The 19,616-nt window shown below is 40.3% G+C and overlaps 1 protein-coding gene and 1 pseudogene across 2 annotated transcripts in view; one reads left to right on the forward strand and one right to left on the reverse strand.

Annotated features, from left to right (window-relative positions):
* Positions 1-737: 737 nt before the first annotated feature.
* Positions 738-19,616, reverse strand: part of PCCB (propionyl-CoA carboxylase subunit beta) — a 97,054-nt gene continuing 78,175 nt past the window's right edge. For both annotated transcript variants that reach the window (XM_043595336.1, XM_043595337.1), the window contains 6 exons: positions 17,459-17,582; positions 3,915-4,022; positions 3,562-3,662; positions 3,033-3,131; positions 2,158-2,257; positions 738-1,055 (listed from right to left, as the gene is read on the reverse strand). In XM_043595336.1, the coding sequence (XP_043451271.1) occupies positions 934-1,055; positions 2,158-2,257; positions 3,033-3,131; positions 3,562-3,662; positions 3,915-4,022; positions 17,459-17,582 (654 nt within the window). In that variant the 3' untranslated portion in view covers positions 738-933. The remainder of the gene's footprint in view (positions 1,056-2,157; positions 2,258-3,032; positions 3,132-3,561; positions 3,663-3,914; positions 4,023-17,458; positions 17,583-19,616) is intronic.
* LOC122491958 lies at positions 12,823-13,552 on the forward strand (annotated as a pseudogene).

Genomic DNA, 19,616 nt, shown 5'->3' on the forward strand with positions numbered 1-19,616 from the left:
AACGATTCCTAGAGGAATTGAGGGCATGTTATTAAATATTATTTATGGGCTGCCTGGGTGGCTCAGTCGGTTATGTGTCCAACTTTGGCTCAGGTCATGATCTCGCGGTCCCTGAGTTTGAGCCCCACATCGGGCCCCGTGCTGACAGCTCAGAGCCTGGAGCCTGCTTTGGGATTCTGTGTCTCCCTCTCTCTCTCTCTCTCCCTCTCTCTCTCTCTCTCTCTCTCTCTCTCTCTCTGCCCCTCCCCTGCTCACACTCACTCCCTCTCTCTCTCTCTCTCTCAAAAATAAGCAAACATTAAAAAAATAAAACAAAAATAAAAAATAAAAAATAAGGAAATAGGGGTGCCTGGGTGGCTCAGTCGGTTAAGGATCCAACTCTTGATTTCAGCTCTGGTCATGATCCCACGGTTCATGGGATTGAGCCCCACGTCAGGCTCTGCACTGATAGCAAGGAGCCTGCTTGGGATTCTCTCTCTGCCCCTCCCCCTGCCTGTTCTCTCTCTCTCTCTCTCTCTCAAATAAGCATTTTTAAAAAAAGGGGGGGTGCGGAATGAAGGCTAACCAGGTAAGTATGTTGCCCTAAAAGCTTATTATCTCACCTACAGAGAAAAACATCTCGGGGGAAAAGGAAAATACACAGAGGTATCAAATAAGGGTCAGCTCTAAGTGACAATACACTGTTTTCTAGATTTTTCAGATTTATACCGTAAAAAATGAAATTTGTGCTCAAAAAATACCAGTTAAACAAATTTTTAATAAAGCAATTAATTTTACAGTAAGGCACAAATGAAATCTTCCTAGGATTTAATAAACAGCCATTTCAAGTTATTACTGATATTTAGATTTCCAGGTTTCATGATTACAAAAGGCAGAGATGGGTGCAAATGGCCAGGCGGTAACTGGCTCTTGGTTTATTTTCCTTTGATTGGTTTACAATGGAATATTTGCATGTTTCCTCCAAGGGCGCTGTACCTTCTTGCTGGCTAAGACATCCAGGTCAGAGCAGATTCGGGCTCGTGTGGAGGAAGGCTGGATGATATCATCCACAAATCCTGGTGAAGCATAGAAAAGGAAGTAGATCATCTGCATCCCCAAATAAGGCCACCCCCCAATCTGTGCTCAGCCTGGGCACCATCTCTGGGGTGTGAGCAGGACCCAACTTGATATGAGAGGGCACGGGCCCTGTGAACCCTCCCCCACATCCCAAGAGCATCCCCGTTCCTCTGGCAGGGCCTCAACTTCTGGCCTAGGACTACTTGGCAAAAAAATGCAATCTGACCCCCTTGCTGCCAAGATGAAGTCAACAGGAAATAAAATTAAGAAAATATGTCTGTATTTTCAACAATCAGTACACCTTCCTCCTACCCCTGTAACACAAGTCCCTTTGTAATGTGATTTCATCACCCCTCACACCAAGAACTGGATTCAATTTTACTTGTCCTTGTGATTTGCTTTGGCCAACAGAATGTGGCAAAAATGACACTATGCAATTTCCAAATCTAGGTCTCAAGGTGCTCAGGACACCAGCAAGCATGGTGTGGCCAGGTTCAGAAAGACAAACCATGGGGCGCCTGGGTGGCTCAGTCAGTTAAGCATCTCACTTCGGCTCAGGTCATGACCTCATAGTTTGAGAGTTTGAGCCCCACCTCAGGTGAGCACCGCTTCTCTGTCTCTGTCCCTTGCTCACTTGTACCCTCTGTCTCAAAATAAAATAAAAATAAAAATAAAAATAAAAATAAAAATAAAAATAAATAAGCAACCTGTGCAGAAAATGCCTACTGCCATTACCAACCATGTAAGTGAAGCCATCTTGGACTATCCGGCCCCAAATTACCAACTGACTATCTGTGAATGACTGCCGACCCTCAGAAACATGAGCAAAAAAAAAAAAAAAAAAAAGTTGGCTGTGTCAGCCACTTTGTTTAGGAGTGGACTTTTACATAATATTAGGTAACTGAACACCACTAGCCATTTCAGCAATATTGTTTCAGTCCTTGGTGACCAAAGCAGTGTATACAATGTCCAGAGACAACCCCCAACCCTCACCAGTCTCCAGATTCCACAGTGAGGGCAAAGGGCAGTGATGTGAGAGCAAAAGGATAAGCAAGTGACCCAACAAATGCCCAACACCGCCCTCCCCACCACACTCCCTACCTCTCACTGCGGCAGGAAAGGGGTTGGCAAACTTCTCAATATACTCTGCCTGAGCTGCTTCCACATTCTCATGCCCTTTGAAGATGATCTCCACGGCCCCCTGTCATAGGAGAAGTTAATGAACTTAACTGGCAGTCCCAACCCAGGCGACCTCCCTCAAACCACTATCACAGTGTGTGGCTGTGAACTTAGAGGCCACAGTGCCCTGGCGAGAAATGCCGGCTCCAGGCACCAGGGCACAGAGGTGAGCACTGCTGGAGTCAACCAGCACGATCCCACGGGCTGTGATCCAATGTTCAGTGTTGCCCCAACAACAGGCAGCCCAGGCAAAGCCAGTCACTTGTCTCCCCAAATTCCATCCTATTCCATCCAATTGCATCTATCCTTCTTTCAGGCCAAGATGTTTTGCCCATTTTCCATAGTTATATCCATGGTCCCCTGAATCAGGTGAAGTAAAATGCTGCTTTCCTTCTTCCTTATCCTCAGTACACAATTCAGTGGCTCCGGGGCCCTCCCTGGGAGAGGAGATGGGAATGGGATCACAGGGAATGTCCAATCCTCCCAAAGGCTAGTTCAGTTGACTCAACCCTTTCTGCTTTACTGACAATCTCATAACCCACTCAGCATCCCCCCCTCCCCACCCCCACCCCCCGAGCATGAAGACACCAGCATGTGCCTAAAGTGACAGTGCAGGACAGGAGCCAGAGCTGACCCAGGGGTCAAGGTGGGGACTCGGCAAGGTCTAGGTGCCAACTCCCTGGAATCCTGGCCCATCCAAGGGGTCCGGGCCTCTCTCCACATTTCGTAACTACAAGCTCCTGCTGGGAAACGACCAGTACCTGGATCCAGGAAAAGGGAAAGCTAGAGGTCCTCACCTTTGCTCCCATGACTGCAATCTCCGCTGTAGGCCAGGCATAGTTGGTGTCACCACAAAGGTGCTTGGAGCTCATGACATCATAGGCACCACCATAGGCCTAAAACAAACCCAAATGCTGAATGTTAGAGCCTGAATCAGATCATATCCCTGAAAGACTCTAGGAAGCCAAGTGAAATGAGGACAAAAGGAAAAGCCCTCCTGAGCTACTGAAGGCCCAGTGTCTCTGAGGCTGGGAAGCCAGCGCAGAGAAAACACAGGCACAGTCCAGAGGCCTTTCACAACTAATGTTCACTGTCATTCCTGGCTCTTTCCCACTGATGCTCTCATTTCCCAGATGTGACCACCAACATATCTGCAGGGTGTGTCCACAGGGCTATAAATGTTGCCTGAGCTCCAAAGATCTTTTTAAGGGTCAGCAAGGTGTACTCCTCTTCCCAGCCCCCCTGAAACTCTTGGCCAGACCTCCAACCATGGCCATGCTGCTAGAAGTGTGTGGGCTCACAGCCTCTGATACCAGCTCTTCTCACCTTCCTGGTGATGACTGTGACTTTGGGCACAGTTGCTTCAGCAAATGCGTAGAGAAGCTTGGCTCCATGCCGGATGATGCCCCCGTATTCCTGTGCTGTGCCTATGTCATGAGGAAGAGTTACGAGTTACAGAAGTCCTTACAAGGTATGCCTGTCACTCTCAGCTATGAGGTCTTCCCCTGCTCCCCAGAGGGCCAGGAGAGAGCCACTCACCCCCCACAGCCCCATCTTCCAGACACCTAGAATATGGAGAAGTCACAAATCCTTAGAGAATTTTACAAAACCTCCAAATTAAGTGGGTGCCTTACTGGGCAAAACTACCTCTCCTCGCCCCCCTCCTATCAATGACTTACCAGGCAGAAAGCCAGGAACATCAACAAAAGTGATGAGTGGAATATTGAATGCATCACAGAATCGGACAAAACGAGCCCCTTTCACAGATGAATTAATATCCAAACATCCTAGAATGAGAGAGATTATCCATGCTGAGCTTCTGGGCAATTCCCAGCTCTACCCCCAACGGGAATGTGCCCTAAGCAACCATTCAGAGCTGATTTCCATGGAGGCACCAAAGTCTCCTCACCAGGGAATGTAAAGGGAAATGCTTACACTCCAGGAAAGACAGGAGAACCCACCGGGCAGTGGCCAAAGAGGGTCCAAGAGTGGACCCTCAGGCTCTCTTGCCGGGAGCACAGTCTATTGCAGGCAGCTAGACTCTGCCTCATTAACTGAGGTTTATGTACCCACCTGGGGTACAGCCTGACTTGTCCCCATGGAACCGGTAGTGAGAGGTATCATTCAAGAGCTGCTGTTAGAGACTCCCGATAGCCTGGAATCAGATTCACCAGTTTAGCTATGTGCCCTTGGGAAATGACTTTACCTTTCTGAGCCTGAGGTTCATCACCTGCAAAGTTGGGATGTTACTACCTCCTACCATGGTTTCAAGGATTTAAGGAGGTGGTATCTGTAATGTGTGCAGAGTAAGAGTTCAGTTACTAATATGTCTCCTCTCCTAGAATAGTTCCCAACATACTGTATGAGGCCAACATTCCCCTAATACCACAACAAGATTAGGACATTGTAAAAGAAGAATGCAGACCAAACAAAATCCCTCACGAACACAGATGCAAAAATCCCCAAGATATTATGAAATCAAACACCGATGCATTCTAAGTGGGGTTTATCCCAAGAAGTCAAGGCTGATCTAATATGTGAAAAAACCAACAAAATTACTAAATAGAGGAGAAAAACCATATAGGCTTTTCTTTCTCAACAGACAAAACACATCTGACAATTCAATACTCAATCATAATTCAAAACAAGCAGTAAACTAGGAATACAATGGAACTTTCATAATCTGACAGAGTATCTACAAAAAAGCTTATACACTCATTGATAAGAATAAATAAATTCCTAAATGATCTATACCAGTGCTGGCCAAAAGAATTTTCTATAATTATGGAAATGTTCTCTGGTTGTGTTATTTGACATGGTAGCCACTTAAAGCTATTAAGCACTTGAAAAACAGCTAGCACAAATGAGAAACTAAGTCTCTAATTGCATTCAATTTTAATTGTCTATACTATTTAATTATCTTGAAGTTTACTAAGCTATCATACTGAACAGATCTAGATTTTCAAGCAATTACTACCAAAATCATAGGCATTCTCTTACAGAAACTGATAGGCAGATTCTAAAATTCATATGGTAATACAAAGGAAACAGAATAAACAGTTTTGGTTTTTTTTTTAATTGAAAAACTTATACTAGTTGACTTCAAGACTTTCTTACAAAGCAGGATTTCTGAACCTCAGGGCCATCTGTATTTTGGGCTGGGTAATTCTTTGTTGTGGGGGGTTGTCTTGTGTGCAGAAGATGTTTAGCATCATCTCTGGCCTCCACCCACTAGATGCCAGTACCACTCACTCCCCTACAACCCACACCTGTGACAAACAAAACGGTTTCCAACATTGTCAAGTGTCCCCAGGATCCTGAAATTGCCCCAAGCTGATAACTATAAAGCTACAGTAATCAAGACAGTATGGCACAGGCATCAAGGTAGCCAAAATGGTAATGGATACATTGTGAAGAAATGGACCCACACAACTGATTTTAGACCAGGTATCAAACCAATTTGCTGTGGAAAGAAAGTCTTTTTAACAAATGGTGATGGAACACTTAACTGTCTATATGGGGGGGAGGGGGAACATGAAAGTAGACTATTTCACTCTATAAACTATATACAAAAATTAATTCAAAATAGATCATAGGTCTTAACATAAAAACCAGAACTACAAAGCTAGCCAATGATATCGGACTATCTTTGTTTGCAACATTGTCATAGGCAAAGATTGTTTGGAAAGGACACAAAAAGTTCTAATCATAAATAAAAAACACTGATAAATGGGACTTCATCACATGTTTAAAAATATGTGAGTCAAAAGACACAATTTATTGAAGAAGTCACAAATCAGGAAAAAAATATATTTGCAATATGCGTATCTGACAAGACTCCCATCCAAAATATATAAAGAATGCTAGAAACAAAAAGAACTCAAAAAGAAAAATTGGCAAAACTTCCCTCTTACTAAATGCATTTTTTGAGAGGACAGAAATGTTCCGTATCTTGTTTTGGATGGTGATAACAAGGTTGTATACTACTGTCAAATTATCAAAACCTATTAAAATGAGCATTTGAAACCTGTGCATTTTATTGTGTGTAAATTGTAACTCAATAAAAATGTTTTAAATCTCCCCTCTTTCCTCTCTCCTCAAAATCTATGTTAATGACCTGAAATAAAAAATCTGAGTGATAAGTCCCAGAATAAAAACAATTCTAAATTAAGAAACTGCAAAAAGTATCCAGAAGCTATACTTAAACTGAAAAACAAGATGGGCACCGACAACCAGAACATGATGGAATCACTGGGGAAATCAACAGAGGAATGGAAAACCTGCAGCCCGAGTGGCCATGGGACGGGCTCCAGGACCAGAGGCCAGGTCTTAGCATCTGAGGCCTCGTCCCAGAACTAGACTGAGCGCCTGGTACCCAGAGAGAACCCAGTGAGCACTGGCTAATTCCTGTAAGAAAAAATGAGACCTAGAACAGAAGCCCCCTATGTAAGCCTCTGAAGCTGTCTTTTAGTAACAGGGAATGATTAAGTCCATAAAATGCATGAAGCTTTTTTTCAAAAAAGCAGTAATCTACTGAACTTCCACAACTTGCTACTCCATAAACATAACAAAGAATTTCTAAGAAAAGGGGAAGTCAAGGAACCACCATGGAATCAAGCGTTCAGGCTCCAGCCAGGTTGGGCAGTGGGACGGACATCCTAGATATCTACAGATACACTTTCCAGGACAAGCCAAGCAGTTTCTTAAAAAGTGGGCTTGTCAAAGTCAACCTGCGCTGCAGGCCATCAGGACCCACAGAGGTAGTCATGGGATGAGAAAGATCTTGAAGCAGACACAAGAAATCATGTGAAGTCCATGCCAGTGACTGACACAGCTCAAAGGAGAAACTAAAAGGATGTATCAACAGTTAAGAATTTACTGGAGGAACAAAATGCATTTTCAGTGTGTGTGAATTCCTGACTTTTAAACACTTTTTCTCAACAACAAAATGGGGGGGAAGTCAGCTCCAAACTCCTACCCTCCAACAAAAACATCACAAAAGAATCAGAAACCCTGGAACAAGTGAAGGTTTACCAACCACCAAGAGAAAGTCAAATCAAGAAACAGGCAACTTAAAAATAGTAGGAAAGCTTTGTGACATTCTTAATTACACCTGCCCCACTCTCTCCCTAGTTCTAGAGGGAATAAAGAGTCAGTCACAAATTATCACATAGGTGTGTTCTAATTTGTCTATCTTGTCAGATACGCATATTGCAGGGATTTTCATCCCTGCTTTACCTAACATGGAGCTCACCAGGCCAGAAAGTGGCAGACATTGCTCAAAAACAACAAACAACCTGCAGATGCTTGAGACTGCCTAAGGCCTAGGAGGAAAGAACCAGGGAGAGAGATTCTTTAGAAAATTAGGGCATTCAAGAACACCTGTGTACACAGGGCATTTCAGAAAGACACAGATATGCCTAGGACCAGATGCATGCTCAGAAAAGACCCAGGAAAAGGGAATTAGAAAATATCTTGAGAGGAATGAAAATGAAAATACTTTACAAAACAAATAACCTAAGAAGACCTTAAGTTTTAACAGTGGGCCGACCCCTAAGTTCAGTTTAAGTCTGGCCAAGTGTTGAAGAGGAGCCCCAGCACAAGGCCAATTCTCAAAGACTAGATGAGGTACTTTCTTGTTTGCCTGTTTTAGTAGCTGGTATTCAAAGATATCTCTGTCAAAACACTAGCTGGACACAAGCTAAGGCAAAGAAACTTCCATGACCACCTACAGCAAGGAATATAGTTTGCAAAAATAATTGGAAAACGGCACTAGACAATGGCTATTACAGCATTCAGTGATCAACAACAAAACCTAGAAAAGGGAGAGAATATGATTTCCAGGATCAACACCTCATAATATTCAAATGTCCAGTTTTCAACAAAAAAATAACAAGGCTTACAAGGAAACAGGAAAAAAGCCACTCAAGTGAAGAAAATTAACTGACAGACTCTGTCCCTAAGGAAGCCTAGACACTGAACTTATTAGACAAAGACTTTAAAATAATGGTCTTGGGGGCAACTTGGTGCTTCAGTTGGTTAGGCGCCAACTTTGGCTCAGGTCATGATCTCATAGTCTGTGGGTTAGAGCCCTGAATCGGGCTGTGTGCTGACAGTTCAGAGCCTGGAGCCTGCTTTGGACTCTGTGTCTCCCTCTCTCTCTGCCTCCCCCCCTCAAAAATAAACATTATAAAGATTTTTATAGGGGTGCCTGGATGAATCAGTTGATTAAACATCCAACTCTTGATCTCGGCTCAGGTCATGATCTTATGGTTTGTGAGTTCAAGCCCCACGTCAGGCTCTGTGCTGACAGCTCAGCGCCTGGAGCCTGCTTCGGATTCTGTGTCTCCGTCTCTCTGCCTCTACCCCATTTGTGCTCTCTCTCTCTCAAAAATGAACATTAAAAAAGTTTTTTTAAATTTGTAAGTAAACAAATGAAAAAATACCCAAAGATTTGAAATGAACTTCTATGTACAGCCTGGTACACAGAAGTACCATCAGAGTCAAAGTGCACATGAGCTGGTAATAATAACTTCAGATATAAGGCCAATGTCCATTTTTTTAGAATAGAAGACTCACACTAGAGCTTCCCTAAACTATTCCTGACAGTGTAGTGTGCATTAAATCAAATAGCTTTGGGGCGCCTGGGTGGCTCAGTTGGTTGAGCATCTGACTTCGGCTCAGGTCATGATATCACGGTCCATGAGTTCGAGCTCCGCGTCGGGCTCTGTGCTGACAGCTCAGAGCCTGGAGCCTGCTTCAGATCCTATGTCTCCCTCTCTCTCTGCTCCTCCCCTGCTCACATGCTGTCTCTCTCTCAAAAAGAAATAAAGATTTAAAAAAATTTTTAAATCAAATAGCTTAACAGTTTTGTCTAAAAGCATCAATAATGTCAGTTATAAGCTAAGAAGTCACATCTCAAAGCCATCGTCATCCTCTGTGTTCCGAATTATTCTAATCGTTTATACATCAGGTCTGTTCCATCTTAAACCAACAGACAGATAAACAAAACCAATGAAAGGAACCAGTGATTGAGTCCAACAGCAAAACCATTTAACCTCAGTTTTCCCTCTAGCTTAGTCACCCACTGTCTCTTTGTTTAGAGTGAAATATCTGATAACAGTGCTCTCTAAAGTAAAATGTTAAGAATCAGAGAAAACTAGGTGTGGAGTGCATGGAAACTCTGTGCTATCTAGAAATTTTGTTATAAATCTAAAACAACTCTAAAACAAAAAGTTTATTTAAAAAAATTTTTAAATAACTATCTTAAAGATGGTCAAAGAAAAAAAGAAAAACATGAACAAAGAACTTTAAAAATCATGAAAACAATGTATGAACAAAATGAGAATACCAATAAAGAGAAAGAAATTATAAAAAGGAACCAAACAAATTCTGTGGCTGAAAACTACCATAAATGAAATAAAAAATTCACTACAGGGGTTCAAGAGTAGATTTGAGAAAATAGAAGACACGATTGGGAAACTTGAAGATAATTTATATTATTACCCAGTCTTAACAAAAAGAAAAGAAAAAAATGAAGTGAACAGAAACTATAGATCTACGAAATACCATCACTTGAACCAATATTTGCAGCAAGGCAATACCACGGGGAGGAGAAAAAGGGACAGAGATTATCTGAATACATCCAAAAACTTCCCAAATTTAAGACATGAAGCAACAAATCAAAGAAACTAAGTAGAATAAACACAAACAGACCCCCACTGAAACAGATTATCATCGAATTATTAAAAGATAAAGACAGAATCTGGGGGCACCTGGGTGGCCCAGTCAGTTAAGTGTCCAACTCTTGATTTCAGCTCAGGTCATGATCTCATGGTTCAGGTTTGAGCTCCACGTGGGCCTCCATACTGTCAGTGGGAAGCCTGTTGGAGATTCTCTCCCTCTGCCCCTCTTGCACTCATGCTCTTTCTCGCTCAAAATAAATAAACTTAAAAAAAAAAAAAAGGTAAAGACAGAATCTTGAAAGCAGCAAGAGAGAAGTGACTCACCATATACAAGAGATCCTCAATAAGATTATCAGTTGATTTCTGAGTAGAAAAACCACGGAGGCAGAAGACAATGGAATGATGTAAACCACTGAAAGAATAAAACTGTCAACCAAGGACTCTGTTTGGCAACCTGTCCTTGAAAAATGAGGGGCAAATTAAGACATTCCCAGATAAACAAAAGCTGCAGAGTTCATTACCACTAGGCTTACCCTACGAGAAATATTTTTTTTTTAATTTTTTTTTTTCAACGTTTATTTATTTTTGGGACAGAGAGAGACAGAGCATGAACGGGCAAGGGGCAGAGAGACAGGGAGACACAGAATCGGAAACAGGCTCCAGGCTCTGAGCCATCAGCCCAGAGCCCGACGCGGGGCTCGAACTCACGGACCGCGAGATCGTGACCTGGCTGAAGTCGGCCGCTTAACCGACTGCGCCACCCAGGCGCCCCACCCTACGAGAAATATTAAAGAGAATCCTTCAGGTTGAAATGGAAAAAAAAAAAAAAACTAGACAGTACCACACAAATTATGAAGAAATAAAGATTTCTAGTAAAGGTAACTACACAAGGAAACGTGAAACACAGGATATTTTTGATTTGTAAAACCATTTTTTATTTCTTATGTGGTTAAAAAAACAAATGCAGTCCAGAAAGTTTCACTGATGAATTCTACAAATTACAGCAATTCTCTACCATCTCTTTCAGAAAAACCAGAGGGAATACTTCCTAACTCATTCTATGAGGCCAGCATTATGCTATTACCAAAACCAGACAAACACATTACTAGAAAACTACAGACCAATGACTCTCATGAACACAGATGCAAGAATCCCTAACAAAATAAAAGCAAATCAAACCCAGCAACGTTACTACATCAACAGGCTAAAGAAGAAAAGTTACATGAACACATCAGTAGATACAGAAAAGGGATTCACAAAATCCAACACTCAGTCATGATTAAAAACCCTCTGCAAACTAGGAATACAGGGCTGCTTTCTCAACTTGATAAAGAACATCTAACAAAAAATCTACAGCTAACATCACACATAATGATGAAAAACTAGAAGCTTTCCCACTAAGATCAGGCATAAGACAAAAATGTCCCCTCTCACCACTTTTCAAAACTGTACTGGGAGTCATACCTAATCCAATAAAGCAAGAAAATATACAAAAGGTACACAGACTGGGAAGGAAGAAATCAAACTGTCTTTGTTCACAGATGACATAATAATCTATGTAGAAAATCCTAAAGAATTGACAAAAACACTGCTGAAACTAATACGCAATTATAGCAAGGTTGCAGAATACAAAGTTAATATACAAAAGTTAATAACTTTCCTATATACCAGCAGTGAATTTGAAACAAAGAACACAATACCATTTACATTAGCACCTGCCATTCAAAAAAAGAAATACACAGGCATAAAATAACAAAACACATTATAAAATCTATATGAGGAATGCTACACAACTCTGATGAACAAAATGGAAGAATTAAATAAATGGGGACATATTCCACGTTTATGGATAGGCAGACTCAATACTGTCAAGAGGGCAGGTATTTCCAACTTGATTTCTTAATTTAACACAATTCCAATCAAAATCCCAACAAGTTATTTTGTGGATGTTGACAAACTGATTCTAAAGTGTATATGGAGATGCAAAAAAACCCCTAAAAAACAAAAAAACAAAAACAAACCTAGAACAGCCAACACAGTATTGAAAGACAAAATAAAGTTGAAGGACTGACAACACCTAGCCACGAGACTTGCTATAAAGCTACAGTAATCAAGACATGTGGTACTGATGAAAAAAAACAAATAGACCAATGGAAGAGAACAGCGAACCCAGAAATAGACCCCAAGAAATATCAACTGATCTTTGACAAGAAAACAAAGGCAATACAATGGAAGAGAGATTGTCTTTTCAACAAGTAGTGCTGGAACAACTGGACATCCACAAGCAAAACAATTTAGACACAGACCTTACACATTTCATAAAACTAACTCAAAATGGATCCAGAGACCTAAATGTAAACCACAAAAGTGATAAACTTCTAGAAGATAACACAGGAGAAAACAAATAACCTTGGATTTGGTGGTAACTTTTTAGATACACTACCAAAGGTATGATCTATGAAAAAGAAATAATTGATAAGCTGACCTCATAATTAAAAACTTCTGTTCTGCAAAAGGCACTGTCTAGAGAAAGAGAAGACAACCATAGACTGGGAGAAAACATTTGCAAAATACACATCTGATAAAGGAACTGCTATCTAACATATACAAAAAACTCTTAAAACTCAACAATAAGAAAACAAACAGGAGCACCTGGGTGGCTCAGCTGGCTGAGTGTCCAACTTCAGCTCAAGTCATGATCTCACAGTTTGTGAGCTCAAGCCCCATGTCAGGCTGTCTGCTGTCAGCACGGAGCCCATTTCGGATCCTCTGTCCCCCAGTCTCTCTGCACCTCCCTCACTCACATTCTCTCTCTCTCTCTCTCTCTCTCTCTCTAACAATAAACATTATAAGAAAAAAAATGATTAAAAAATAGACTAAAAAGGGGGGGGGGCACTAAAGATCTGAGCAGACACCTCACCAAAGAAAACATACAGATGGCAAATAAACACATGGAAAGATACCCCATGTCATATGGCATCAGGGAAATGCAAATTAGAAGAAGATACCAGGTCTTTTGTCTGGACTGCTGACATGCCATCCAGACTGAGGAAGACCTGGAAGCTTGGGGGTCATGTAAGCCACGGCCACAGCAGTATCAGCAAGCACCGGAAGCACCCAGGAGGCTGGGGTAATGCTGGTGGCATGCATCATCACGGGATCAACTTTGACAAATATCATCCAGGTTACTTTGGAAAAGCGGGTATGAGGCATTACTACTTAAAAAGGAACCAGATATTCTACCCAACTGTCAACCTTGATTAAACTGTGGACCCTGGTCAGTCAGCAGACACGGGTAATGCTGCCAAAAACAAGACTGGACTTGTTCCTATCATTGATGTGGTGCGTTCATGCTACTACAAAGTTTTGGGAAAGGGAAAGCTCCCCAAACAGCCTGTCATCGTGAGGGCCAAATTCTTCAGTAGAATTGCTGAGGAGAAGGTTAAGGGGGGGGGGGGGGGGGGGGGGAGGGCACCTGTGTCCTGGTAGCTTGAAGCCACATGGAGGGAGATTCATTAAATACTTACAAGTGAAGTAAAAAAACAAACACACAAAAAAAAAGATCCCACTACACACCTATTAGAATGGCCAAAATCCAGAACACTGACAACACCAAATCCAGACAAGGATGTGGAGCAGCAGGAACTGTAACTCCTTGCTGGCAGGAATGCAAAATGGTACAGCAACTCTGGAAGACAGTTTGGCAGTTTCTTACAAACTACACATACTCATACTATGCAAGCCAGCAAGCATACTCCATGGCATTTACCCAAATGAGCTGAGTTTTTATGTCCACACAAAAACCTGCACACAGACATTTATAGCAGCTTTACTCATAATTGCCAAAACTTAGAAGCGACCACAATGTCCTTCAGGAGGTGAACAGATAAGTAAACTGTGTGGTATACCCAGGCAATGGAATATTACTCAACACTAAAAAGAAATGAGCTATCAAGCCATGAGAAAACATGTAGGAAGCTTAAATGCATATTACTAAGTGCAAGAAGTTGATCTGGAAGGGCTACATACTCTAACTCCAACTATATGATATTCTAGAAAAAGTAAAACTATGGGAGGGGTACAAGGATCAGTAGTTGCCAGGGGTTACTAGGTTATCAGGGTTGGGAGAAAGGAATGATGAAGAAGTGGAACGCTTAGGACTTTTAAGGCAGTGAAACCATTTTTTATGATGCTGCAATGGTGGGTTACATACTATACACTTATCATACCCAGAGAATATATAACACCAAGAGTGAACCCTAATGTGAATACAGACCTAAGGTAATTATGGTGTGTCCATGTACATTCATCAATTGTAACAAATATACTACTCTGGTTCAGGATATTGACAGTGAAGTAAGCTGTGTATGTGTGATAGAGTATTATGGGAACTCTGCAGTTTTCACTTAATTTTGCTCTGAAACTTAAAGAGCTCCAAAAAATAAAATTTATTTTACCAAAGGGATTATATACCATGACCAACTCAGATATACTCCAATAAAGCAAAAGTGGTTCAATGTAGAAAAAAATCAAACAATACACCACATTAATAGAATGAAGGACAAAAACTACATGATCATTTCAAATGTTGCAGGAAAGGTATACAAATCTATCAACCTTTCATAAAAAAAAAAGTACTCAGAAAACTAGGAATGGAAGGAAATTTTCTCACCATGATGAAGGCATTTACGAAAAACCCACAGCTAACATCATATTCAGTGGTCAAAGACAAAGTTCTTCCCCTAAGATCAGGAACAAAATAAGGATGCCTGCTTTCCCCAATGCTATTCAATAATGTGCTAGATGTTCTAGCCAAAGCAACTAGACAAGAAAAAAATAAAAAGTATCCAAATTGGAGATGAAGAAGTAAAAACTATTTGCAAAAAACATGATCCACAAGAAAGCTCATAAAGCTAATAAGCTCAGCAAAGTTGCAGGTTGCATGATCAACAAACAAAAATCAGTTGTGTTGTCATCTTTCCATATACTAATAATGAACATTCCAAAAAGAAAATTGAGAAAGCAATTCCATTTGCAATAGTATCTAAAATAATAAAATACATAAAAGTAAATGTAACCAAGAGGTGAAAGACTTACACACTAAAAACTATAAAACACTGCCAAAAGAATTAAAAGACCAAAATAAATGGAAAGATACCTAAAGTGATCTGCAGATTCTATGCAATCTCTATCAAAACCTCAACATCCTTTTTTGCAGAAATGGAAACACCAATCCTCAAATTCATTTGGAATTGCAAGGAGCCCCAAAGGTCAAAAGAATCTTTACAAGGAACATGAGAGGACACACATTTACCGATATTAAAACTTACTACACAAAGCTGCAGTAATCAAAACCAGCATGTGAATAAACATAAACAGACCACTTAAATAGTATTAAGAGTCCAGAAAAAAAACCCATACATCTACAGCCCCTTGATTTTTGAGAAGGACGCCAAGACTATTCAATAGGGAAAGAACAATCTATTCAACAAATGGTGTTGGGATAACTAGATTTCTACACGCAAAAGAATCAAGTTGAGCCCTTAATGCACACCATATATAAAAATTTACTCAAAATTGGTCAAACCTAAATGTAAAAGCTAAAAGCATAAAATTCCTAAAAGAAAACACAGGGAGGGGCTTCATGATGCTGGATTTGTCAACAGGTACTCCGCCAAACACAAACAAATTGTATATTGGACTTCATCAAATTTTAAAACTTCTGTGCATCAAATGACACTATCAAGAAAGTGAAAAGACAACCTACAGAATGGGAAAAAATACATGCAAATCACATAGATGATAAAGGCCTAATAAATATCCAGAATATAAAGCACTCATACAACTCAACAAAAAATAATTAAAAATGCACAAAGGAATTGAATAGATATTTCTCCAAAGAAGATATACAAATGGCCAATAAGCACATGACAAGATGCTCAACATCACTAATTATTAGGGAAATTTAAATGAAAACCATAATGAGAAAATATTCTACACCCCATTACGATAGCTATTATCAAAACATACCTGAAAATAACAAGTTCAAGTGACAGTGTAAAGTAAGTGGAACCCTCATGCATTGCTACTGAGAAAACAGTGCAGCCACTGTGAAAAACAGTATGATGTTTCTTAAAAAAAACAAACAAAAACAAAAACATAAAATTACCATTGACTCAACAATTCCACTGCTAGGTGTATACCCAAAAGAACTGAAAACGGGGATTCAAACAGATACTTGTATACCAATGTTTACTGCAGTATTATTCACAATAGCCAAAAGGTGGAAACAACCCAAGTGTCCATCACAGATGAATGAGTAAACAAAATGTGGTATATACATACAATGGAATATTACTTAGCCATGAAAAGTTAAAATAAAGTTCTGATACATGCTACAACATAGATGAACCTTGAAAACATATGCTAAGTAAAAGGAACCAGATACTAAAGGACAATTACTATATTATTCCACTTACATGGAATATCTATAATAGGTAAATTATTATTTTACCTACCTTAGATTACCAAGGACTCAGGGGTAGGGTGGAAAGGGAGTCATTTCTACTTGAAAAATTTTTGGAATATAGTGGTAATGGCAGCACACGGTATGAATGTAATTAATGCCACTACATTATACACTTAAAAATAGTTAAAATGACAAACTTTGTTATACACATGTTTTACCATGATAAAAAAAAATTTAAAAAAAAAAACAACTTTTTTTCTAAAGAAAAGGAAAAATTGCCATGACAAACATAAAAGATAAGGCTCGGTCAGTAAGGGAGTGCATATTTCTCCTATACAGTATTCAAAACACACCTACACAGGAAATAGGAGGAAAGCAGTGTCTATAGTCCCCATCCCACACCTCCAGCCACACCCAGGGCACAACCACAGAAGAGTGCCCCTGACCTGGCTGTAGCTCAGCTCTGGCCATGTCACTGGAAGACACAGGAAGATGCTGTACCTGATACCACTGAAGACAATGGATTTAAAACTACGAATAAGACACCAACACCCCCACCCTCACTGAACTCATAGTTTAGGGGCGAGACATGAATCTAACTAGGGGAGACAGAAAGCAGACCTCTGAAAATGTAAAAACCATCTTAAGCTGAAGAAAGTTGTCTATAAACCCTTAAAAAATAAAATTATGAGAGAAGCATTGTGAGTTATGAACAATTAAAAAAGAGCTTTTCTTTTTTTTTTTTTTTTTTTTTTTTTTTGAGAGAGAGAGAAGTGCTCACAAGAGTGCATGGGTAGGGGCAGAAAGAGAGGAAGAGAGAGGAGCTCAAAGCAGGGCTCAATCCCACAAACAGTTGAGATCATGACCTGAACAGAAATTAAGAGTCAGATGCTTAATCAACTGAGCCATCCAGGCGCCCCAAGAAGAGAGCTTTTACAACAACATTTCCCTGAGTTTTTTCTCTGGCCATGGAAGACTCATCTGAGGAAAAGGCAGAAGGCAGACACCACACCCCGCAGCCATGGCCCCCAACTGCCACCTGAGGTTTGTGAGAGCCTCTTGTACCTACCTGAAGCCACCTTAGGTTGGTTGCCAACAATTCCAACAGTCCTCCCGTTCATTCTTGCAAAACCAACAATGATGTTCTTGGCATAATTGGGCATGATCTCAAAAAATTCTCGCTCGTCGACAACCTGCAGGGATAAATTTACACCTGAGCTCAAAATGATAAAGAGCCAGATACAACATTACAGAATGACAGACACAGTACAGAACGACCGAGCTGGATAGCCCCGACCCCAGTTTCTCCAAGGACAAAGGACTGGGGGCAGTGGCAGCACCCATTCCCTGCTGGAGGGGAAACCCTCTTGCACACTGCTGGGGAAGATATACCAGCACAGCCTTTTCTAAGGGTTCTATTTGAATTTGGCATTATTTTACTCTTTCACCTTATTTAGAAATCATTTCAAACTTAACATAAAAATTTCCAGAATAGTAAAAAAATAAAATAAAAAGTATATATCCAGATTCTCCATTTCTTAACATTTTACCACATATAACATAGGGATGTCATTCCCTATCCCTCCCACCTACCTCCCCTTTCTCTATGTATTTATATATACACACCTCTCTCTACATATGTACATATATATGAATTTTCTCAACTATTTGACAATAAGTTATAGACATGATGCCTCTTTACCTCTAGATACCTCAGTATGCATCTCCCAAGAACAAGAACATTCTCATAACTACAATCAGATTGCCAAAATCAGGAAACTGGTAACACCACTACTATCTATCACAAAACCTTATTCAAATTTTGCCAGTTATTGCAATAATACCCTTTACAGCAACAACAGTCTGGTTCTAGAGCCTAACCTGAGAGCATGATGTGCTTGCAATGGTCTGTCTCTGTCTTCGGCCAGCATCATAATCCCAGGGCCGTGGGATCAAGCCCCGAGTGGGGCTCCATGCTGAGCCAGAAGGCTGCTTGGGATTCTCTTTCTCCCTCTGTCCCTCTTCCCCACTCCCTTCCTCCTTCCCTTCCCCTTCCCTCTCTCTCTCAAAACAAAAACAAGAAGCTGTCCCAGAGGACAGAGCTAGGAAATCCACAAATACACACACACACACACACACACACACACATTTCTAAAAGTAGTAAGAAAATGCTCGGTTCATACTAATGCCCGCAATTCTAGATTCCCCCTTACAGTAGACATCAGACTCCCATTATCTTCCAAATGGACTTATTGATTCCTCAAATATTGAGAAACTGGTGTCAGAACTGCTACCCCATATGACTGCCAAAAAAAAACACACTAAAATTCAGTACTTTACAACTATTTGTTACTGGACTAAAGATATATAGTCAAAATACCATGTTCAAAAGTTATTCATTTGAAATATGGGTTAATTTGTTTTTATCTTAAAGGTTTTCCCTCGGTCTTGATTTTAACATGTAAACATTAATATAATTTAATGCCACTCCCCATCCTTTCTACCCTAATTCCATCCATCCTGCCATTATTTTCTGATTTATCTCTCATGTGTGCAATATAGAAATGAGCAAATACATGTATTTGTTTCATTTTGTGTTTGTTTTGGAAAACAAATCATTTTAATTTCCAATTCTATCATAAATGGAAAGTGACCTACTACACACAGATACTGTTTAGCACTTCAGGTTTCCTCACTTAACAATATATCCCGAGAATCACTCCCTATCAGTTCACAGAGATCATGCTCACTTTTTCCTGCCTACTACTCGACTGTGTGGATGTACCATGTTTACTCAACCAATCTCCTTTGTGTTGTTCACAGCAACTTAAAAGTTAAATCCAGGATGCCTAGAATATTTTGCAATTGCAAATAACACAACAGTAGTAACCTTGTACATCTATAATTTTGGATGATGAGAATCAGTATATGTTCAGTGTAAACACCTGAAAGGGGAACTGCGGGGTTCACATGTAAATATGCCCATTTAGTCTTAGCAATTACATTCCCTTCCCAGTAATTTATGACAGGGTGCTTTGCCAGACTTACCAATGGAAAACGTTTTTAAAGTTTTTTATTTTTTGCCAATCTGACAGATGAGAGAAATGATGACTCAATGTAATTTTAGCTTTCATTTCAAACATAATGAGTCAAGTTGAAAATCTTTCCATATGTTTAAGGTCTATTTTATATACATTTTTGTGAGCTATCCATGTTTCTTGCCTTTT

This window comes from Prionailurus bengalensis, chromosome C2 (assembly GCF_016509475.1).
Source record: "Prionailurus bengalensis isolate Pbe53 chromosome C2, Fcat_Pben_1.1_paternal_pri, whole genome shotgun sequence".
In the NCBI taxonomy this organism is placed as follows: domain Eukaryota; kingdom Metazoa; phylum Chordata; class Mammalia; order Carnivora; family Felidae; genus Prionailurus; species Prionailurus bengalensis.